This window comes from Emydura macquarii, unplaced genomic scaffold (assembly GCF_026122565.2).
Source record: "Emydura macquarii macquarii isolate MOO-44397 ecotype Brisbane River unplaced genomic scaffold, CSIRO-AGI_Emac_v2 contig_1768, whole genome shotgun sequence".
Lineage (NCBI taxonomy): Eukaryota > Metazoa > Chordata > Testudines > Chelidae > Emydura > Emydura macquarii.
Window position 1 is genome coordinate 2,030,973 of NW_027131905.1, and position 24,589 is coordinate 2,055,561.

At 41.6% G+C, this 24,589-nt stretch overlaps 1 protein-coding gene across 2 annotated transcripts in view; it reads left to right on the top strand.

The window, feature by feature from the left end:
- The window catches only part of MAN2B2 (mannosidase alpha class 2B member 2), a 49,659-nt gene that overhangs the window by 15,837 nt on the left and 9,233 nt on the right, over positions 1-24,589 (top strand). For both annotated transcript variants that reach the window (XM_067556419.1, XM_067556418.1), the window contains exons 3-11: positions 3,025-3,130; positions 6,147-6,319; positions 7,372-7,487; positions 8,847-9,024; positions 10,737-10,935; positions 19,153-19,343; positions 20,240-20,426; positions 21,842-21,975; positions 23,299-23,555. In XM_067556419.1, coding sequence (XP_067412520.1) covers positions 3,025-3,130; positions 6,147-6,319; positions 7,372-7,487; positions 8,847-9,024; positions 10,737-10,935; positions 19,153-19,343; positions 20,240-20,426; positions 21,842-21,975; positions 23,299-23,555 — 1,541 coding nt within the window. The remainder of the gene's footprint in view (positions 1-3,024; positions 3,131-6,146; positions 6,320-7,371; positions 7,488-8,846; positions 9,025-10,736; positions 10,936-19,152; positions 19,344-20,239; positions 20,427-21,841; positions 21,976-23,298; positions 23,556-24,589) is intronic.

Genomic DNA, 24,589 nt, shown 5'->3' on the forward strand with positions numbered 1-24,589 from the left:
ACCTTTCCTCATAGATCAGGTTTTCTCAGCCTTTTATCAGTTTTGTTGCTTTCTTCTAGACTCTACAATTTGTCCACATCTTTCCTAAAGTGTGGTGCTCAAAACTAGACACAGGACTCCAGCTGAGGACTCTCCAAGGTTGAGTAGAGCAGGACGATTACCTCCTTTGTCTTACATACAACACTCCTGTTAATACACCCCAGAATAATATTACTCTTTTTTTACAACTGCAATACATAGTTGACTGATATACAAGTTGTGATCCACTCTAACCCCCATATCCTTTTCAGCGTACTACCTCCTAGCCAGTTACTCCCTGTTTTATAGTTGTATATTTGATTTGTCCTCCCTAAGTGTGGTACTTTCACTTTCACTTATCTTTATTTAATTTCATCTTGTTGATTTCAGACCAGTTCTCCAGTTTGTCAAGGTCATTGTGAAATCTCATCCTGTCTCCAAAGTGTTTGCAATCCCTCCAAGTTTGGAGTCATCTACAGATTTTATAAACATACTCTCCACTCCATTATCCAAGTCATTAATGAGAATATTGACGAGTACCATACCCAGGACAGACCCTTGCATGACCCTACTTGATACATTCTCCCAGTTTGACAGCGAATCATTGATAACTACACTTTGAGTAGGGTCTTCCAACCAATTTTGCATGCAACTTACAGTAATTTCATCTGGACCACATTTCTCTAGTTTGCTTATGAGACCGTCATGTGGGACTGTGTCAAAATTTCATTAAAATCAATATATGTCACATCTGTTGCTTCCTCCCAATCCATGAAGTCTGTAACCTGTCCAGGGAAGAAAATTAGATTGGTTTGGCATTATTTGTTCTTGACAAATCCATGCTGCCTTTTCCTTGTAATTCTATTATTCTCTAGGTGCTTACAAATTGATTGTTGAATAATTTGTTCCAGGATCTTTCCAGGTATTGAAGTTAAGGTCACAGGTCTGTAATTCCCTGGGATCCTCCTTGTTCCCCTTTTTAAAGATAGATACTATGTTTGTCCTACTCTAGACACCCATCCTGCATGAGTTGTAGAAGATAATTATTAACAGTACTAAGATTGCAACAGTAGCTCCTTAAATATATTTGGATTAATTTCATCAGGCCTTACTGACTTGAACACATCTAATTTACCTAAATATTCTTTAACCAGTTTTTTCCCTATTTTGGTTTGCATTCCTCCCCCCTTGTTGTTAATATTGATTATATTGGATATCTGGTCACAAATGCCTTTTTAGTGAAGAATGAAGCAAAATAGGCATTAAACACTTCAGCCTTCTAGATGTCATCAGTTATTAGCTCTCCTTCCCCACTAAGTAGAGGACCTACCCTTTCCTTCATCTTTTTCTTGCTCATAATGTGTTTATAGAATCCCTTCTTATTGCCTTTTGTGTCCCTTGCTAGGTGTAGCTCATTTTGTGCCTTAGCCTTTCTGATTTTGTCCCTATAAGCTTGTGCATATTGGCCTCTTACTATTCTTTGTAACTGGTTAAAAGATAGGAAACACGGGATAGGAATAAATGGTCAGTTTTCCCAGTGGGAGAAGTAAATATTGGGTCCCCCAGGGCTCTGTACTGGGACTAGTGCTGTTCAGCATATTCATAAATGGTCTGGAAAAAGGGGTAAACAGTGAGGTGATAAAGTTTGCAGATGATACAAAATTACTCAGGATTGTTATGTCCAAAGAAGACTGAGAAGAGTTACAAAGGGTTCTCACAAAATTGGGTGACTGGGCAACAAAATGGCAGATAGAATTCAGTTTTGATAATTGCAAAGTAATGCACATTGGAAAATATAATCCCAACTATTAATACAAAATGATGATGTCTAAATTAGCTGTTACCACTCAAGAAAGAGATCGTGGGGTCATTGTAGATAGCTCTCTGAAAACATCCATTCAGTGTGCAGCGGCAGTCAAAAAAAGCTAACAGAATGTTAGAAAACATTAGGAAAGGGTTGATAAGACAGAAAATATAATAATGCCACTGTATAAATCCCTGGTACACCAAACCTTCAATACTGCATGAAGTTCAGGTTGCCCCAGATCAAAAAAGATATATTAGAATTGGAAAAGGTGCAGAGAGAGGCAACAAAATGATTAGGGATATGGAACAGCTGCCATACGGAAAATAATTAGAAAGACTGGGACTCTTCAGTTTAGAAAAGAGTTGATTAAGTGGGGATAGGATAGAGGTCTATAAAATCATGAATGGTTTGGAGAAAGTGAATAAGGAAGTGTTATTTACTCCTTCACATAACACAGGAACTAGGAGTCACCAATAAAATTAATAGGCAGCAGGTTTAAAACAAATGTAAGGAAGTACTTCTTCACACAATGCACAGTCAATCTGTGGAACCTGTTGCTAGATGGTGTTGTGAAGGCCAAAAGTGCAACTGGGTTCAAAAAAGAATTAGATAAGTTCCTGATAGATAAGTCCATTAATGGGTGTTATCTAAGATGGTCAGGGATAGAACCGTATGCTCTGGGTATCCCTAAACCTCTGACTTCCAGAAACTGGGTCTGAATGACTAGGGATGGATCACTAGATAATTGCCCTGTTCTTTTCATTCCCTCTGAAGCACTTGGCATTGGCCACTATCAGAAGACAGGATACTGGGCTAGATGGACGATTGGTGTGACCCATTATGGCCATTCTTAGCTTGGTGATGTGCTGTTTTCCTCTCATTCCAGGTTCTTCCTTATAGAATACTTGCAAGCTAAAGAAAAAAAAAAGTACCTCCCTGCTTTCCTCTGCTGACAAACTCAACTGGCTAAATCCCTTTAGTCTCCTAGCTGCCTTCATCTCACCAGTTGTGTCTAAGTTCAAAACAATTTTAATTCTCCAATTTTATCCCCTCCACCATGTTATTCTGGATGCAAGGCAGATCCACATTTGACAAATGTCACACTCAGATAACATGTTAAGCCCTGGACTATATTTATAGCCTTGATGGTAAAGATTGAAATTGTAATTCTGTTATCATCTGCCTTCTGTACTTCATAGGTACATCAGTTACTTCAAGAAGGGCGACTAGAATTCATAATTGGAGGTCAGGTGATGCATGATGAAGCTGTGACACAAATCGATGACCAAATTTTACAGTTAACAGGCATGTTTCTTTGGTGTTTAACTTAGCTTTTATTATACTTTTTTTATTAATTCATTTTTATTTTTTAGATCTTTAAGAACTGACTTAAGTTTCTGTAAAAATTAATATCTACTGTATTTTATAGTGCAAACTTACCGAAAATTCTTTGCTTAAAAAAATACAAAAAACCCCACAACCAACAAACAAACAGCAATATATCGGAAGATTGCTGTAAATTGACTTGTAATTTAATTGATGTCCATTATAAACTCTCTTGGAATATTGACCTTTTTACTGAATACAAAGTCCTTATTTCCCAAGAACAGCCTCGAGATGAAAATATGCATTTTAAATTTATTTTAAAAATACATACAAAATAAATTCATAGACTTGCTTGCCATAATCTACTTAGACCTCCAGCATAATACAGACAGTAGAATTTCACTCACTAGTTCCTGCATCAAATTTGTGGTTAAACCAGTGCTTAATTTGTGCTAGGGCTGAGCCCTGGCACCTCTAGGCTTGGCAGTTCATATCCCAGCACCTCTGGGCTTGCTGCATCAGTTATGAATGTAGAAAAATTGCTTGAGCCCTGGCATTTCTTTCATTACAAATTAAGCGCTGGGTTGAACTGGAGCACATCTTTCAGAAAGACTTCTGAACTTAATTGAATGAGTTTGAGTAGTTCAAAATCCACTATCTCCAATTATTTATTACTGTCACTCTTAACAATTTGCAGCTCATTTCCAGTTTGTTTTCTAGTTTCAAATTCCTGCCATTAGATCTTTTCATGCCTTTGTCTGCTAGGTTAGAGGTCCCTCTTATATCTAGGATTAACTCTGTTTTTGTTAACATGAAGGAAAGGTACAAATCCTGCTTCTTTTGCACTGCAAAGGCCCAAAATAACTCATGGAAAGCATCGTGGGTTTTTTAGTGTGGACTGGGCAACAGACTTGTGATTACATTATTCCAGCTAACTGTGGTGACTGATTGGCACCTCTGCTCACTTTAGAATAGTGTGCTGTGGCACATTTCTCTATGGCAGCATAAAGAGTTGTTTGTGGAGAAGGCCAAAGGAGCAGTTTAATCGTGGCTGGTGTGGCTGGCTGGCCAGAACCCCACATATCAGTGTTCATGAGGAACACAAGAATGAAAGCTGCTGTTGCATCCCAATGGGTAACTATGCTCCATGAGCAAGTGGAGGAGTGAGAATAAAGATTACTTTTCCTCTGAGTCCTTTGGAGATCCCCTGGGCAAAGCTAGTTAACTTGGACTTGGGGCACAGATTAGTATTTGTCCCAAACTAAATACTAATTTTGGCCAAAAGGATCCTCTTGCAGGATGATTGGGGAAGGTTAAATAGTGTTACATAAATTATGGTTTCTAAAATCCATATTTTATTCTGTGTGTGGGTGTGTGCATATAACTTTTAAAAAAAGGGAAATGGAAGTTTGGTAGCTAATTTAACAGGAGCAAATGAAACTGGTAGGTTTTGATTTCTAAAAAAAAAAATGATTAGCATCACGTTTCCCTCTCAGATCCTCAATATTACCTTTTCAGTATTTTCCCATGTGACTAAACCTGAACCACAAATGCATTCCTATGTTGTTGAGTTGGTCTTGGAATTAGCCTTTGTCTACACTAGCACTTTTGTTGGTAAAACTTTTGTCACTCCGGGGTATGAAAAAACACACCCCTGACTGACATACGTTTCACCAACAAAAGCGCCAGTATGGACATCGACATAACTACTGTTGCTCATTGGGGGTGGTTTAATTATGTTGGCGAGAAAGAGTTCTCCCGCCGGCATAATTAAAGCACTCCCAGTGAGCGGTGGTAGCTATGTCAGCGAGAGAGCATATCCTGCCGACATAGCACTGTCCACACCGGCGCTTTTGTCAGTGAAACGTACGTCGGTCGTGGGGTGTGTTTTTTACATCCCTGATGAACAAAAGTTTTCCTGACAAAGGTGCTAGTGCAGACAAAGCCTTAGTGCTTAGGCTCTTGGGACCTGCATTTCAAATGCTCTCCTCTCTGTCTAGTTAATTGGATCACAACAACCTAGTTCACACTATACCAATCGTCTCTTAGATTTTCTCTTTAACATCTATTAACTAAGAGACCACACTCTGAAATGTGTCTGTCAGAGAATTCAGATGAAAGCCTTTACTAACATTGTTTACATTGCAGGAATCATAAGGCTTAGAAAAAATTAAATAAAAAACACAGTGTTCCTGAATTGGCCATGATCTGAAAGCCCAGAATAAAATTCTGTCCACAATGAAACAGCAATGATTACATCTTCAAATATTTCTAAAAGCATATCCAAAATTAGAAACTATAAAATGACGATCTTGCATCTCTATAGCATTGAGGATCCCAAGCGCTGCACTAATGTTTGTACACTAACTTCTTGGCTATTTTTGTACTCTGTTTAAAGGGTTGTGCTCAATTTGAATTTAGCCCATAATTTAGATTTTGTGTTTTAATAAACTGAAAGAAAAGTACTAAACCTGAAACTAAAAGAAATGATTATGGGGGTTTTTTTTTATTTATTTAATTCCAGTGGAAATAATTTGGGTATTTTTGTTTGTGTTGGGCGTGGGGAGGCGGATGTCAATGTATGGATACAAAAGCAGGTGTGATTTATTTTTTCATTGATATGTGGCTGAAATTTCATGAGAACAGCTTGTATGATATCAGCAGAGTCTATCTCAAACTCGCTTGTCGTCTTGATTTGGACATTGACCTGAGACTTAATCTGGCTCACAGCATTGTCTCCTGGGCCTGTATCTAATCATAATCTCTCTGCATTAACTCTTTACTGAAGTTATACTTGGGATAGCAAAACAAATATCACCAGTGTGCACGTTGGTGCTGTAAATATTTTGGTTTTGTTAAATTCCTCGAACTTTCAGGTGTACTTGAAAATTAAAAAAAAAAAAATCTTCACTGTGCTGGGCTGTAGTACCACTTGCCAATTCAACTAGTAGAATGAACAAATGTGTTACTAATAAAAACAAATTCTGCTTTACAGAGGGTCATGGATTTTTGTATGAAACCTTTGGGATGAGGCCTCAGTTTTCTTGGCATGTAGATCCCTTTGGAGCTTCTGCTACTACACCTACTCTTTTTGCTCTGGCTGGATTTAATGCCCATCTTATCTCACGCATCGACTATGATCTGAAGGATGACATGCAGAAAACCAAGGTAAAACTACACAAGATTGTGGAACCCGTGTATGGCCAGTCTTTTCTTGATGTATATCAACTCTGACTTTAAGAGAGGTACGTCTCTGAGCTTAGCAAGAAAAAAGCATAGATTTTTCTCATATGAATAAAATGCACAGTTTCTTTTGTATGATAAAGGAGAAATGTTTGTGACAGTCTGCTCTGTTGATAACTGTCATGAGCTCTGATCAAAGACAAAGGAATTTATTCTAATCTTAAAAACATACACAATAAATAGTAGGCAATAGGGCAATCCATAAAAGAGCAGTCTTCTTGAGATTGCATCAGTGATCTTAAATACATAGCAAGCAAGATATTGCTGTTAACATAGATGGTAATTTAGGCTTTAAGTGAAGAAATCTTTTGCTCCCCCCCCCCTTTTTTTTTTTTTTAAAGACTATTGTGAAGTGAATACTTGATACAAAGAATTTTTTTTAACCCTGTGAAATTTATTTATGCTTATAAAACTGTTGGATAGTTATTATTGACAAAAGTTGTGACAAAATGAAGATTGGAACCGAGCAGATATCTCACAGAATTCAGCCTTTGCCTCCAATCCTGATCTTGAGCAAAATCTCAGTAAATTTGTCATTTATTATGCTGGGCCAGAGACTACCCCCAGCTGTACACAAAGAACCCCATGGAATGTAAAGGTTTGCACAGGTGTACTAAAGGAAATATGTCACTGAATGATCTGAGTGTCTGGCAGAAATTATATGAACCTTGGGTGAAATTCTGGCCTCACGGAAGGTAATGGCAAAATGCCCATTGACTTCAGTAGGCCAGGATTTTACTATATGTATCTCCTAAGTGGAAGACTCTCATTGACTACAGTGGAAGTTAGGTTGTGCTCTCTGCTAGTCCAAATCTGTCGCATATGCACAGCTTCCATTGAAACATTGGGAGTTGCGGTCATGTAAAAGAGGGCAAAGTTGAGTCCTAAAGTGTTAATAATCATAGTAGTCTGTGTCCACAGGTTTGGTTTCTTAGGGTGATTTATTTTTCTGCAGTATTTCTTTTTGTCTTTTCTAGAAGCTTCAGTTTGTGTGGAGGGGCTCTCCCTCTTTATCTGAAAACCAGGAGATATTCACTCATGTTATGGATCAGTACAGCTACTGCACCCCATCGCAAATACCCTTTTCAAACAGGTTTGAATGCTTCCAAACCCTGTAGAAATATTGGTCACTTCAATAATATCAAATCCTAGGCCGGGTCTATACTACAGATCTATATCGGTATAACTACTTTGCTCTGGGGGTGTGAAAAAGCCCCACCCCTGAGCAACGTCGTTATACCAACCTAACCCCCTGTGTGTACAGCCCTATGTCGACAGGAGAGTTTCTCCTTTTGACATAGCTTCTGCCTCTCGGGGAAGTGGATTAACTACACTGATGGGAGAAGCTCTTCACTTAAGCACTACAGTGGCGTAGTTGCAGCACTGTACGTGAAGACAAGCCCATAAGATTTTAGGCAAAGTGTAGAATGACTGGCTGGCTGCTGAACTTATTCTTTTTAAGATAATTTTGCATTTTCTCATTTGTCAGAGGCTTCTATTAGGCTTAAAAGGTGGCTGCATTCTTAAGGCTTAGTCCTGTAAAGTGCTAAACATCCTCAGTAACTACTGGCTTCAATGGGAAGGGGAGTGTGCTCAGCACCTTACAGGATTCAGTCCTCATTCTCCATTCCTGACCTTAAAAGTGAGTGTTAGAATGGATTGGCTTAGGAAAAGCCTTTTCCATCATAGCAAGAGCAACATGCACAATACTGATACCTCCATCTACCCTGACATTCTTCTCTTCCTTCCCCCCCCCCAAAAAAAAAGAAAAAAGAAAGGTAAAAAAGAAATATAAATTAATAAATAACCTGAAGCAAATAAAACAACCAACATAAACAGAAAATGCCCCAAGCGGAGGTTTGTTTTCACCCCTGAAGAGGGAAGGAGCTAGAGATGCCATGGAGTCTGACAGGGATTTCACTATTGCTAATGATTTTATATGGAAGGCGCCCCCAGTGAGGGTGGCAGTCTAAAACCCTATGATAAATTGTAAGCCTCATTGATCAAGAAATGGCTCTCTTTTCGATAGCTGTGGTTTACAATCTGCCATGTGCACCATACTATAGAAATATTTAAGAACTCTTGCATTAAAACAATATGTTAGGACTTAAACCTACAACCTTCTGTCTTAGCCAGCAGATAACATTGTAAGGAGAAGCAGGGACAGGGCAGGAAGACTTCCAGGCTATTTTAATTCAGGCCAAATACATCTTTTATGAATCTTCTCCTACAGCTTAAGATTTTAGTGTGTTTATACTAGCCACCAGTGGGGGCCCATAAAGTCACAGGGATGCAATAGAAACTAGACACTGAGAACCAATGTAAACTGGAATTGTACTACTGAATCCTTGTGTGCCAAATTGGATTTGTATCACTGCATGCTTTCATCCATTTTTTCCCAACTTGCAATGAAAGTCCTTTTTGTAGCGTACTGCTTTCTCTTTCCACTTAGGTCTGGGTTCTATTGGAATGGAATTGCAGTTTTCCCAGATCCACCAAAAGATGGTGTTTATCCAAACATGAGTCTCCCTGTTACCGATGCCACAATTCACCTTTATGCACAGACCATGGTTGCAAACATTAAAAGGAGGGCAGCATGGTTCCGAACTGCTGATGTCCTGTGGCCGTGGGTAAGTGCAGCACTTTGGAACTTAAAGACACATCTGAAAGACACACTGTGCTAGCAAATGGTATTCCCTCGTGATCAGGATACCCATAGTTTTTGTCAGAGAATTGTCTGTTCAGGGTCAGCTGGAGGAAGGTTCTTCAGAGAAGAGCTGGAATGAAAGGTGAGGCTGTGTGTTCTTCATCAGGCCACTTTGGGGCCCTTTTACAAACAAATTGATTTTTGCAGACCAAAAAATAATCCTGAAACCATCCTGTGAGTGAGTTCATGATTCTGTACAAACTGTCCGCCCAACCCTGTATTACTATGAGTGTAGACTGCACTTGGTGCTGTAGGCTAATATTTATGACAGTGCTCATCCTTCCCCAAGATACATACAATCTAGTTCAGAGGCGGCAAGGTGCAGACATCAGGTAGAGATGTGAGGTTGAGCTGGTGTAGGAATCTTGCAGAGCTCATTGTTGAAAGGCTGCGTGTTCAAAGAAGTTTGTCTGAGGAAAAAGGAAGATTTCCAAGAACATCATAGTCATAGTGCATCATCATAGTGCATCATACATATCATGAGACTGATTTTAAGAGTATACACGTAATACACTGGCTGAGTAATTGTAATTGTGTGCCTAATTTTCCTGTGCAGTTGAGTTAGTTGTGCTTCTTATTAGATACATGTGTACGCACAGATGCTCAATATGCAGATGGATACAGTTCAAGTGTGCATCCAAACTAAGTGTGTAGTTGTGCACGTGCATTTTTGATAATCAGTCCTTCTGTATTTTGTGTATTCATTATCTCATTTTAACTGTTTGTTTATACGCTTATTAGATTAGGGTTCATCATATTCTAGGCAGACGGCTGTTAATAAATTCTGTAACGTGGTTATTCTGTTAAGATTGTTAGTGTGTTTTGTTGTTTCATCCTACTCAGTACTGATTTAAGATTATTTATTCTCAGTTCACAAAAATACATACAAACTCCCTCTCTTTTTGTCAAGAGCAAGGAAAGGAATGATAGAATTTACAGAAAATTCCCCTTACCAGACATCAGATAGATACACCAAGCAACCTCCCTACTATGGAAATGCATGCTCTTGTGAGTTGTGCAGTGTAGATTAACTTCATTCCTGACAGTCATGCCAGTTGATCAGTGTTGCTGTAGTCGTGCTGGTCCCAGGGTATTAGAGAGACAAGGTGGGTGAGGTAATAACTTTTATTGGACCAGCTGGTTGTTAGTTGTCCTATTTGAAGAATCAAACCCATTCTTGCTACTTAGGTCCTGAATTTTTGGTTGATCTATGCAGATGAGCTCAGAAGGAAGAATAACTTTTTCTAGCGGATAAGAATTGTAATATAAGAACATTGTTAAACTACCTTTTCATGGAAGTTAATAACTTGTGGGTCACTTGCTATGATCTTCTGGGGATGTCTCACATAATCAATTCCCTGCCATTACAAAGATCTCAGGCACAGATGCACCTCAGTCCCTCTTCTTTGCCTGTGGCACACAATGATTCTGTCTCCTGAGGTCTGTAATATTTTGTTCTAATGCTGAATCTTGGGCTTGGTGTAAGGGTTGATTAGGGGTGGTTAGTAGCTTATGATATACAGAGAGGGCAGACTGGTTGATCTGGGGGGTCTCTTCTGGCCTTAAGCTCTTTGACTCTGACTATAACTATTACTTACACTAAGTCATACAGATGTGTTGTTATCTAAATTGCAGGGCTGTGACAAGCAGTTCTTTAATGCATCAGTTCAGTACTCCAACATGGACCCATTATTAGATTATATTAATAAGCATGCTGATCAATTTGGAGTGACCGTGCAGTATTCCACAGTCAGTGATTACTTCCAGGCAGTGTATAACCGAAACCTCACATGGGACATTCAGAATGATCAAGACTTTCTTCCATATTCAACAGGTACTTATTATGTTTTTTTCATATATGGCATAGGTTGATGGATATCATTAGCTGGCATTAGAGTGTAACAGTAGTGTAAATAGGTTTTTTTTGCTGACTCACTCTTTCAGATTTGGTGGACTCTGTTAGCTCCAATTCTGAAATATAAGAGAGGTTGGAATGTCTTTCTGAGGCAGCAGAAACTAGGGTAGAACCCACGGGGTCCTGAAAGGAAAACCACGGCTTAGGAAAAAGTTTAGCCTGAAGTTTGTCTTTGTTGTGTAAGTATCAATAAAGGCAAACCTGAGGAAGCGTCAGGTTTGGGGTTTATCTGTGTGTGTACGTGCTGCCACTGTTGATGAATCTCTGATGACCAGGAAGATAGAGTAAACAATGCAAAATCAGATGCCCTGATGATTGCAAATTAGGAATTTGAGAAAACAGTTTATTAGGGACTATACCTGTAGAGTTTAGAACAAGTGGGCAGAGTTCAGTGAGAGAGAGTTCAGTAGGTGGAAGCAAGATTACATATGATGAAGGAGCAGTAATAGCAACCATAAAAAACTGGTTAGCAAATAACAATACAGAGATGAACTTGGGAAAGGGGTGACGGCAGGTGCACTAAACACAAGCATGTAGTGCCATACTGTTGTTTATGTATACAAACTAGTTTAAAGCCATGCTGCTTTGGGGTGCATTTACCCTGTCAGAGGAGGAAATTAGGTTGGTTTGACATGATTTGATTTTGACAAGTTCATGTTTGCTATTACTTATAACCTTATTATTTTCTAGGTGCTTACAAGTGGATTGCTTAATAATTTCTTCCAGTATCTTTCTCGATTTGAAATTAGGCTAACATCACAGTTCCTAACACTGGGAATTTGTTTCATGGTTCCAGGAAAGTGTTCTTCCAACTCTGGGGCAGATATGGCGACTTGGGGGTAATGGATAAGGGTCAAGCTAGCCAAATTTCATTCGCCCATGGCACTAACAGTTTTGCTTCTGTTTCTGATGTAAATGTAGCCAGGGCTGTTTCACCATTTTCTTTTGCACTGTGCGTTGACACATGAGTATTCTGGATTAAATTAAATTTGCTAGCCGAACATTCTGTGGCACTTCTGCTGTTAATTTATTTTTTTAATTAATGATTAAAAGGGATCATTGCTTCCTGTGACTCATTATATAGAATGATCCCGACTCATGCATCTCCATCTAGGGGATCGCATCATTCCAGGTAACTCACTGATAAATGTACAGTCAGTACTTGCCACGAGCATCCCACCACATCCTGCCTCTTGCATGTTTTACCTGTCTGTATGTTCAATATACTTTACATGCTGCAGTTGGCTGTCGTTACTTATTTGTGTTATGGTAGCACCCTCAATGTACTAGGAGATCCCCACACAGTCTTTTCCTGTCACTGGCTCCTGGTGTGGTCTTTTGCGGGGTCTTTGCTGCTCCTGACTGGCCCTCCTTAGTTTACCCTTAGTCAGGGCAGTTCTTGGACCCTCACCTCCAATTAAGTCTAGCAGTCCGCTTCAGTCTTTTGGCTATGTTAGTGGAGGCACTGGCAGCCAGGTGCAGGGGTTTCACCCCTTTGCTGTCCCAGGTCTTTCTCCCTCCCCTTCCTTTTCTGCACTCTCCCCTTTATAGTGGTCCTTGTTTCCTCTATTAGCTGCAGCAGTGGGTGCCTGCCTCCATGATTGGCGACTCTTGCAGCTGCATGGGTGTGTGGCCAAGTTGCTTGTCTGTAGACAGGAGAGGCTCTCTTCGCCCTTCTGTCTTTGCTCAGTATGGGGGTTGTAGACCCCATTATATATCCTCCCCTGCAAAGATGAGGCCCCTGGGCTGGTGTAGGCTACTTCCCTGGATAGAAAATCTGCATTCTGATGCAAACTCCCTGCACGGTTTTATATTTGAAAAGTGTCTGGTTGTAGCAACAGGTACCATCTCATGATGAGGGCCGGATTTAATGCAAAGGCTTTAGGGTCTGCAGCCCAGGGCTTCAGGCTAAGGGGAGCCCCACAAAAATAAATCTGGGTGGCTCATGAACTGCCCATTTGGGAAGGCTAGCTCCTGGCCTCACCCCTTCGGCCCAAAGCCCCACCCCTTCCACCTATCTCCTATCAGAGCCCCGCCCTGGGTGTCCCGAGCACCAGCCAGCCAGGCTGGCCGTGGTGGTGGCCCCAGTGCTGGAGCGCCCCCAGCTCCCGTTCCCCAGTACTGCCCCGCCCCAACCTACCCTGGCCGTCCACTCCCCAGCAGCCCTCCTTCCCCACTGCCAGAGTGCCCCAGCACCAGGCACGGACCCAACCCGGCCCCAGGCTGGCCAGTCCACCAAGCCCCTGGAGCGCCACCAGCCCATGCTGTGCCACAACACTGCCCCATCCCCGGGCTGGCCGGTCTGCCCAGGTCCTGGAACTCCCAGCCCCTGGATCACCACTGCGCCGGCCTCTAAGGGGCCCCACAAAATCTAATAGCACCGGGCCTGCAGGAGAGTTAAACTGGCTCTGCTCATGATCCTTGGGTTTGTCTCTTTCATCAGATTTAGCCAGTGCAGGGGTGCATGACCAGCATGAACTCATTCCCTAGGAGATAGTACTGCAGGGTCTCTATTGCCCATTTCGCAGCCAAACACATTTTCTGTCATTGAGTATACCTTCTCAGGGGGGAAGAGTTTCCAGCTGATATATACTTTTGGGTGTTCTCCTCTATTTACTTCTTGAGAGAGTCCTACCTGTGTCCATTTGCGGCATGAATTCATTTTTGAAGTTCTGGCTATACATCACTTGGTGTCTACAGAGTATGATCATGGGTTTTGGAAAGGCATTTTTACAGGTGGGTGTCCCTAGTTAGGTTAGTTAGTGGGGCTGCTATGGTCATGAAATATGGTAAGATCCATGGTAGTAGCCAGCTAAGCCTAGGAAGGCACACGCTTGCCCTTTCGTCATGGGGGGTCTTGTATGCCTGTAAAGCGTGAACCTTATTCGCCAAGGGATGGACTTGTCCTCCACTGACCCTGTGTCCCAGATAATGGGCTTCTTCCTTTCCTATTGCACATTTAGTGGGGTTTGCCATTAGCCCGGTTTCTCTTAGTGATTAGAGAATGGCGGCTACTTTGTCCAGATGAGAGTCCTAATCCTGGCTATAGATAATTACATTGTTCAAGTATGCCACAGCACATTGACTATACTGTTGGAGTAATTGGTCCATTAAACATTGAAAAGTGGTCACTGCACTCTGTAATCCAAAGGGCATTGTCTTCAAATGAAATAGGCTGAGCAGCATAGAAAAAGCCATCTTCTCCTGGGAATCTGTTGTTAAGGGGATCTGCAAATACCCCTTTGTCAAATCCAAAGTCGTGATATATTGGGCTTCTCCTGGTTGGTGTAAGAGTGCATCCACTTGTGGCTTGGGGTAGGTGTAAAATTTAGAAATTGCTTTCACTTTTTAAAATCTATACAAAACCACAGTGAGCCATCTGGCTTTGGGATCAGCACAATGAACTCCTCCAGTCACCCTGGGATTCCTCTATCATCCCGAGTTCCAACAGGTCAGGATATCTTTCCCCCCTCATCTTGTTGGGGAGTGGTCAGAGTCCTTCACATGTTTCTTTACCAGGTTCTGTATTAATGTGATGTTGTGCTAGGAACATATTCTGGGGTAGAGCTGAGATTACTCATGGGAAAGCAGCCACCAGTTGGGGTGCCTGTTCCTTTTGCTTATGGTTTAAGTTTTTTCAGAGGGTTATTGAGCCCTTGTTTAGACAGTCATTACCTTGGTGTGCTAGTTCTGGTTCCTCATGATATGGTGTGATTAAAAAGGTTTTCCCTGGATTTCCAGGGCTTCAGTAAATTTATGTGGTACATTTTTTGTTCTTTTTTCTTCCCTGATTGTCTGATCAAGTAGTCTATGGGCCCCACTTTCTTTATCACCTCGTAAGAGCTTTGCCCATTGGCCATTAACCTCAACTCTGAGCTTGGAAGAAGCAACAGGACTTGGTCGCCTGGTTGAAAGACATGCATCCATGCCCCTTTATTATAGTCGTTGTTTTTCGTGTGCTTCCTTGAGATTTTTTCTAGCGTATGCCCCTGTAACCTCCACCCTCTCACATAACTTTAAAACATACTGCAATGTTTTCAACTCTCAGCACTTGGCTTTCCCAGGTTTCCTGTATCAGGTCAAGTATGCCCCTTGGTTGTCGTCCATATAACAGTTCAAAGGGTGAAAACCCTGTTGAGAGTTGGGGCATCTCTCTGATGGTGAAGAGTAAGGCTGGGAGTAGTTGGTCTTGGTATTAGGATCCTGGGCAATGAACGTGTTGAGCATTCTCTTGACTGTCTGAATGAATCTTTCTACTAGGCTGTCCGTCGGTGGGTGGTGTATCGATGTGCGTTATGCTTTGATTTTTAATTGTTCCCATACTTCTTTCGTTAGCCAGGATGTGAAATTTGTTCCCTCATCTGTCAGGATCTCTTTGGGAACATGAAGACCTTCAGCAGCTATTTGGAGATAGTCTTAGCATTCATAGACCATAGTGGTATGGCTTCCAGGTATCTGGTGGCATAGACCATGATGACAAGTATATGCTGATGCCCCAAGGTTCTCTTCTTTAGGAGGCCTATGAGGTCAATTTCTATTCTTTCAAAGGGTGGTCACCACCAAGGGGAGAGATACTAGTGGAGCCCACAGGATTACCCCAGGGGCCATTAATTGGCATTTGGGACATAAGCTGCAGAAATTCTCAACTTTCTTAAAGACCATTGGCCAAAAGTATTGGGTGAGGATCCTAGACTGCATTCTGTCTTTCCCAAGATGTCCTGCACATGGGGTTGCATGTGCCAGATGCAGCAATTGGCAGAGATATACCTGAAGTACTAATAGTTGTCTCTTTATCTCTTGCGTCTGCTTATCTTGGTCTATGCAATATCACATGTCCATCTTAAGGGCAAAATATGAGTACTGCCATGCTTTTAGGAGGATCCACCTCTTGGTCATCTATTGTGGCTACTTGATAGAAGGCTCAGCTCCAGGTCTCGTTGTTCCTTTGCTCTATGAAGAAATCCAAAAATCTGGCTAGCTTCTCTGGGTCCAGTTGCAGAGAGGGTGGTGCATTTGGGCCTGTGGACAGTCCTTTGGGGTAGCTTATCTCACTGGCATCAGTGTCGGTATCTGTGTTCTCTATTATGGCTACAGTGGGGACTGCCTTTCCCACCTCCCTCTGCTCTTTCCTCACTTTCTATTTTTCTTTCTGAGATTTTTTTCCTTGGGTCGGGAGGTAAGAAGGTCAGGGTCTTTAAAAGGGAACAAAACCCCTAACACCTTTTCTGGGGTGTCTTCTTCAGGCGCCTGTGTAGGGAAAGCTTCTGGAAGTGCTCAAGGAAATATGGCCAGTCTTGGCTTACTATCATAGAATTAAGGAAGTCCGTAGACATGCATGCTGTCATCTGGTTTTGGAGCCCATTAACAGTTATTCTTATTGTCATGTTAGGATACTGTAAAATATCTCCATGGATACATTGAATAGGGATTTTTCTTTTCCCTGCCTCCTCAACTATCTGTTCCCACACAAATGTCTGATCACATCCAGAGACTACGAGGGCCAGTGTTTTTTGACATTCCATTTCAACTGGGATTGTGAGTTTTCCTGGGCTTTTTCTTTGGGCCCTATTCTCTCTGGTCCTGACTGTCTGAAGTGACACTCCATGCAGGAACAATTACGAAATTAGAGCTCCTGTTGTCCACAGGAATAACAAGCTATCACATCTATTCCTTGTTTTCTGGTGGCTGTGTTACCTTATTTCGAAGTTTCAGTGGGCCCTTGTTCCTATGTAAATAGGGGACAAGGAGTTGGCAGGGCGCTTAAGGGCACGGGCCCACTGTTGTGGGGAAATCTTACCCATGGACCTTGAGGTGTGTGCACCTGCACCTTCTTGGGTTTTAACCAAGAGGGACCACTCTTTTGGGTCCCTGGCCCATTTCCTTCTCTGGTGTTTCTGGAGCTATTACTCCCTCGATAGAGTGTCCCTGAATGGCTTGAGCAACCATATAGTTCTTCGTGAGGTGGGTGGCCTCAGCTAGGGTAACCAGTTGGTGTCTACTAACCCAAACTCGGCTAGCAGACAGAAGAATCTATATGAACTGTTCCAGGACTATGAGTTGGGTTATCTGGGATCCCATTCGAGACTCTGGTTTCAACCAGCTCCATCAGAAGTCCTTAAGCCTTTGGGCAATGGTCCAGGGTTGTGCATTGAGGCGGGGGGAGGGAGGTAGTGCTTATGGCAAAAACACTAGTGATAGGCCTCTTCATTTAGGCCTAGCCTGTCAAGTAAGACTGCCTTCACCTGCTCGTAGCCCTTGGATGCTGTGTCATCAAGTCCCCAGTATGCTGCCTGGGCTTCCCTGATGAGGAGTGGGGCAGACACAGTGCCCACTGGGCCGGAGGCCAGTGCAAAGCCATGGCTACCCTCTCCAAAGTTATCAGGAATGCTTCTAGGTCAGGGTGGCCAACCAGTCAGAGACAAAGAGCCAAAAATAGCTATTGATAATGCTAAGAGCCACATTTTCCTTACCCTCCGCCTACAATTCCCGGTGATCCCTCATTCGTGGCAGCTTGTCAGTTTCACTTCCCAATTGACAAGCTACCCTCCTCTCTTACCCTCCACCAACAATTCAAACTAATCAGTCAATTTCTGCAGCAGCTTGTCAATTTCACTTTCCCCTCCACTGCTGCTTGTGGATTTCACTTTCCCCTCTGCCCCTGCTTGTCAATTTCAGAGCAAAGAGCCACAAAGACCCTCATCCAAAGAGCCGCCTGCAAGGGGTTGGCCACTCCTGTTCTAGGTCATCATCCGTCGTCATCTTGGGGAGCGTCAGGGCCAGAGCAGTTCCCTGAATTACAGGGGACGTGTTTCCTTAGGGGCGGGACTCTGAGGGGTAGTGGCTGGAATCAGTTCTGCCACCTGTTGTAGCAATGGTTGCTGATGGGCTCCCATCTGTTTGGACAACTGCTGTTATCGGACTTGAGTGCAGGAGCAGATTCACCTCTGTAGTTCTCTGGTATATATAGAAAAAAAAAGGGAGTGGGGGGGATTTTGTTTTGTTTTGGGCTTCCTTTTTTTGCAGGGATAGTCAACTGCACACAACCCACTTCTAGTACCTCGTTGTTACCAGCTCCTGGTGTTGTCTTTCAAGAGGTCTCTGGTGCTCCTGACTGGCCCGCCTTAGCTTGTCCTCGGTCAAGGCAATTCTTGGACCCTCACCTCTAATTAAGTCTAGCAATCTGCTTCATTCTCTTGGATGTATTTGTGGAGGCAAGCTGGTGCAGTACCCTTCACTGTCCCAGGCCTTTCTGCCTTCCCTTCCTTCTCTGCACTCCCCATTATAGCAGGCCCTGTTTCATCTATTGGCTGCAGCTATAGGTGCCTGCCTCCATGATTGGCAGCTGTGGCAGCTGCATGGGTTGTTGTCAAGTTGCTTGCTTGTAGACAGGAGAGGCTTTCCTTCCACTTCTGTCTACGCCCAATATGGGGTTTGTGGACCCCCATTACAGTGCCCCAAAGTTTACCCTGCCTCACTATTGCAGTATATATTTAGATAACTCTGCACTTTGTTAGGCCACATGTTCTATTACTAGCTGCACAAACAAATAATTGAAATTCTTCTCTTTGACCACTTGAGGGCATCTGTTGATACATTTTTGCTATCTCACTAGTCCTGAATGCATGTTGCCATATGAGCACTTCCACTCCACTCAAGGAAATGAAATTAAAGCTCATTCTGTTTTCCTCCTCTTGATAATCAGGCATATGGATGGTTCATAACAAATGATAACTAGCAGTCATGAAGCCATTCTTTTATTGAATAAAAATATAATGTGTTGCAATGACACTGCTGAATTTGTCTTGTACAATTTCATGGGAACTTAATTTCAGTAAAAAAAGGCTTATTTTCACAGATAACTACCTCAAATCAGCAATTGGATTACTAGGCTTGTAGTACAAAGTACAGTAGCTTCCTGATAGTGTCTATTTAATGGTCCGCAGTGAATGGGTGGGGAGGGTGTTGTGGTCAGGCTTATTATATGTTGTTCCACTTGATGCTCACCATCACCATCTGTTCCTCTTTTATAGATAAGAAGTTGTATAGTTGAGGAGTGTAACTAGTCAAACATGGAGTAAGCCAGGGCTGAAATGTTCATCACTTTACTGTATGTCGTGTCTCTCAAATTCTTCATAGAGCCATTTCAAGCATGGACTGGGTTTTATACTTCCCGCAGTGTTTTAAAAGGAATTGCACGGAGAGCAAGTTCACTTCTCTATGCTGGAGAGTCATTTTTCACGCAGTATGTTCGGAAATACCCAGCAGGTTCTGTTTGTAAGTTCTGGGCCTTACGGCAGCTCCGCAGTCTTAGATGGGCAGTCTCTGAGGTAAACTTACATATTTTTTATTAGGGAAATTCATACAATGTTATCCAAAGATCATTTTTGAAGACGAATTCACAAATTATAATTGTAATATAAATATTGGGCCATAATTTGCATCTGCAGTTAGTTGGTGGGCACAAATAATAGGGTTCAGTTATTCAAGGACCTGATTGTGCCCACAAATCAAGTTGTTTGGTTATGTACTGTCACTTATGCATCCTGGTGTGGGTGTGTGAGCTAGCGGTAGGCATCACCATCCTAGAAAAGCAAATAAAGCTCCAATCCTCAGCCCTTTTAAGGCCCTTTCCTCATGCCCTGTTTTATTTGCCACAAAATGGTCACAGAACAAAGCAGACATAGTGGAAAAACACTGGGTAACAGTCCCCAGAGTCTTTTCTGGCTTCAACCAACCTGGAGGGGGAGACACTCCTTTCCTCTTTTTGACCCAATTTCCCCTTTCTTTTATATTCTGACCACAGAAGCCATGTGGCCTTTTGGGACCTGTTAACTCTTTACAGGGAGCATGCTGCTCCTTGTCACAGGGTGCAATCAACTATGGAAGTAATGCTGTGCTGTAAAATTAAAGGCTAAATTGAGACCCATAAAAAATATCTGTCCTTCTGTATTTCATTATTTGTGACCAGATCTCTGATTTTGTAGGCAGATATTTATAATAATTTCACACTATATTATGAGAGGCAAAGGTAGATGGAAATCTTAGTGTGTGTTGTCTTTGACTACCGTGCTTCATTTATTACAGTTTAGGAATAGTCAAAATGCAAATATGTATTTTAAATTATCTCATGTGTGGGGCTAATTGATTCATAGTAATTCAAGTGCAGACCTGAACTTGGGATCCAAGTGGATTGTAACGTTTTAAAATCTCTGTTAAATGTAAGGTTCAGCACCATGACGGTATAACAGGCACAGAATCTCCCAAGGTGAAGGATATGTATATGAGTCACTTGATGCATGGAATGCTTAATGTGAAGAAACTGATGGCATCCATAATTTTAGATACAGACAATGCAGAGAAGAAGGGAAAATTCTATTCTTACGTTGACAATAAAGACACAGAAAAACAAGGTAATGTCTTAAATTCTTTTTGTTTTTCTAGATGGGTGCATGAATGGTAGCATATTCTCCTTTTCAAATGGAGATGGCTGAAATGTTATCGTTGTAAGTAAAACTGGGCAAAGTTTTTTGGACAAATAGTTTATTAAAGGAAAAATGCTGTTTTGGTCAACCCAAATCCTTGTTAAAGCATTAAACCATGCCTACAGCAATAGAGCTCAATCAAAGCTTAACTTAGCTTAACAAAGAGAAGGTTAAGAGGTGTCTTGATCACAGTATACAAGTACCTACCTGGGGAACAAATATTTAATATGGATTCTTCAATATAGCAGAAAAAGGTGCAACACAGTCCAATGGTAGAAGTTGAATCTCAACAAATTCAGATTGGAAATAAGGCATAAATAAATATATATTATTATTATATATATTTATTATATATATATAAATAAAAATAATACATTTTTAACAAGGTAGTTAGCCATTGGAACAGTTTACTAAGAGTCTTGGTGGATTTTCCATCACTGACAATTTTTAAAATCAAGATTGGGTGGTTTTCTAAAAGATATGTGCTCTAGGAATTATTTTGGGAAGGTCTGTGGTCTGTGTTATACAGGGGGTCAGACTAGATGATCACAATGGTCCCTTCTGGCCTCAGAATCCATGAATCTATTAAATTGTTTGCAAACGTTGGACACAAATAATTTTGGCCATTCACCAGATGGTCAGAGTAAGAGTTGATGGTGGCAGTGCTGCTGATCCCAAATTCTGCCTTCAGATATGTGTCTAAAGGAGGAATGTGGCATGACGGAGGCAGTTCCTTAACTAGTCTTCTTAGCTGGAGGAAGGAGTCTAAGATATACAGTAGTCGACTTTATGAAAGATTTTCCTTATGATTTACTGCCAGGATATGCAAGAATGTATTAATGTGTCTAGGAATCTGTTTATTCCAGCAAGATTATGGAGTTCCTTTAAAGAAAATTGCTTTGTTTTGGAGACCTTTGTTATTGTTGAATGAAAACAGTGCTTTGGGCATCATTCTGTGCATTGTTTATGGGTACTAAAATTAGGTTTCCTATAGGATCTCCTACATAACATTGCTGGAATGTAGGCTATCTGACTGTAAATAGTGGAGAACTTTTTATTGTCATCACTTAGTGCGTAACCAGTTGTAATTTAACATTAATAGCAAATGTGTTTCTCTGAATGCTGGGCCTTTGTGTGGGCCAAATAGAAGAATAATATACCAGAAGGGTATTGGCTTTATGCATTATTATGAATATACATCTGAAAGTGCAAACATGATACACTGAAACCTTATAAAACAGAGATCATATTGTACCTGAGTAGTATGCTCTTTAAAAGAAAATGACTTGTGCATTACTATTTCTTATTTTAAAGCTGTATTTTTACTCTGTGTGTGTGAAAAGGTACAAAGAATATTGAACAATACATTATTGTTTATAATCCCCTGGCATGGAACATCACTACCTTTGTCATTGTTACTATGAGTTATTCAGCAGTCAGTGTGTATGATGAATTGGGACATCCTGTACCAGCACAGGTACCGTGTGATTATGTTAAGTATATATTACATTTCTTTTTGTAACTGAATCTTTCATTACAGTACTGTCATTTCCAATTCCCTTTCTTTCTCCTACCCTCTTAGCAAGACATGGTAGCTTCTTTTGCAAATTAGAAACAAGGACATGATTGTATTGGTTTTGCCTCAGTTGCTCATGTAATCAAGCACCCTATCTATAAATCTCAGTTATCCAGTCTGATTTTCTTTCCCAGAACAGAAAGTATCACCAAAGTGTGTTATATTATGGACAAAGGGGAGGATCCTGTATATTTTAAAAGGATTATAAATTATTTGGCACATTAAGAAAACAAAAGAACATACCTTGCCTGCACTTGGGTAATAAATATTGCCAAAACCCCTTGCTATGACTTGCACAAACCGGGAAGGAGGGAAGCAGATTTTGGTCCTTCATACTTCCTTTGGTCCTTGTTATTCCTTCCTCTTTTTTCCTCTCCAGTTTTTACACTAATAGCAGGTCCAGAACATACCTTCCGTTTACAAAACCAGGAAGATATGATGCACAGTGATAGTTTAAAGCAGGGGTTCCCAAACCTTTTACTAAGATGACCCACTGACTGCATATATTATTTTCTGTGACCCATCCTTAAATAGATGAACCTTCCGCCCTGGCACCACAACCCTAATCCCAGCCTGATGTGGAGGGGAGGCCCCAAGGGTCAGGTGTGGAGTTGGGTGAGGGTGGGACAGGCTCTCTCCCATGGGCAATTCCTTTCCTGTGGGGCTGGATACAGCTTCCTCCTTCAGGCATTGCAACCTGCTGCACGAGATTGCAGCATCACTCAGGTTTCACCCGACTCCCCTCTGTTATGATGGAGGGGCAGCTGGACCAAATTTCAGTGAGTGGCATTGCAACTTGACACCTGGGTTCGCAACACCCTCAGGTTTGTCCCCGCCTTCCCTCCGTCACGATGGAGGAGCAATTGGTCTACACCTGCTTGACACTGCAACCCTGTGTTTTAGTTTCAACAAACTATGATGGATTTGACAGCACTATTGCACTAATTTAAATCAACAGCTTTGATTTTATGTTAGCAAGGAGTTGGCTAGAATATTATCTAATCTCATACTTTGACACCAATATTTATTCCCAAACAAAACTGTGAATCTTAAATTTAGGTGGCTAAGTAACCGCCCTTCCCCCCCCTCAAAACAGCACCAAAGAACATGATGATAATTCTAAATTTGAAAGGTGCCCATGTTAGAAAATTCTCATGTGCACATGTTAGTCATATATCAATTAGCTGTCTGAAGTACATCACCGTTCTCTCTCCTAACCTGCAGATCCAAAGCTCAGCAGAATTCCCCGGTATCTACGATCTGCATATTCTTGTCACAATAAGTGGTCTCAGTTACCGAAGATACAGTGTCAAGTCATCAACTGGCAAGGAATCTGCCTTCATTGCGAGATCAGTTAAATATGGACGAAAAGTCACAAAGCGTGCTGATCGTCAAAGTAGACAGCTGATTCCTGTGCTTAGTGATTGCTACACAGTGATGCTGGACCAAGATACTAATCTAATGTACAGCATTATGGATAGGTGAGATCACCAGTACTTTTAATTCTAGTCAAACAGCATTTTAGGATAAGTAAACCCTTCTTCAAAAGGAAATCCAGGTACTTGATCACATATTATCCTCTGGGGGGTTAACGACTAACAATTTGATTTGTTAATTGTTACTAACAATTTGTAACAACTTTACAATCAAAAGACCTGAACTCCTTTCTGCTCCTTTTGTGAAGTGAGCTAATGAACGGTCTTATTCCTAGAGCATTGCTTTTGAATCTGTGTGGTAAGTATAATATTTGTTGATTTATAATTCCAAGGTTGAAAGGGTCCATTGTGATCATCTAGTCTGACCTTCTGTATAGCACAGGCATAGAACTTCCCCAAAACATCATGGTTAACTCACTTAGATTTTATAATGTACAAACTGTAGCTGTACTGTAGTATATTTAAAATAGCTGCTATAACAGGGTGCCCAAGTTTCCCCTCGTGGCTTTGCAGGCATACTACTCATTAGTCCCGACTCATGGGCCTTTAAGCACTCCATGCAACTTCTGATGTGGCTCACAGCACCGCTTTCCAGGGCTGGTTTAATATCCAATAAAGTTCACACAGTCCTCAGAGTCCTTAATCATAAAATAATCCTCAGTGAGCCCCCCAACATGAAGTCCGTAATCACAATTCAGCCGTTCATACTTAGCTCCAGTTCTTCTCCCCATTCAGAGCTTTCCTCTGCCACTCTGCTCACCAGTCCCAACCCTTTCTATCTAGAGCTCAGCCCTCTGGTCCTGACTTCCTTCTTCTCTAGTGTCTCCCCTGTTCTGGGAGAGAAGGCAGGCTATATACTGCCCTCCTCCAGAGAGATCCTCCTGGTTGCTAGAAGAGAGGAGAGCCCTGTCCCACATTACGCTACAGGGTTCCTGATCCTGGAACAATGTCCTGGGGTTTTCCCCCTCATCCAACTTCTAATTCCCTGGGACTGCTTTTTCTCTTGTGCTGCCAGGCCATTTTCTGGGCCTTTGTTTATTCCAACACCCTGGAATGGGGCTTCTGGCCCCCTTTATTCT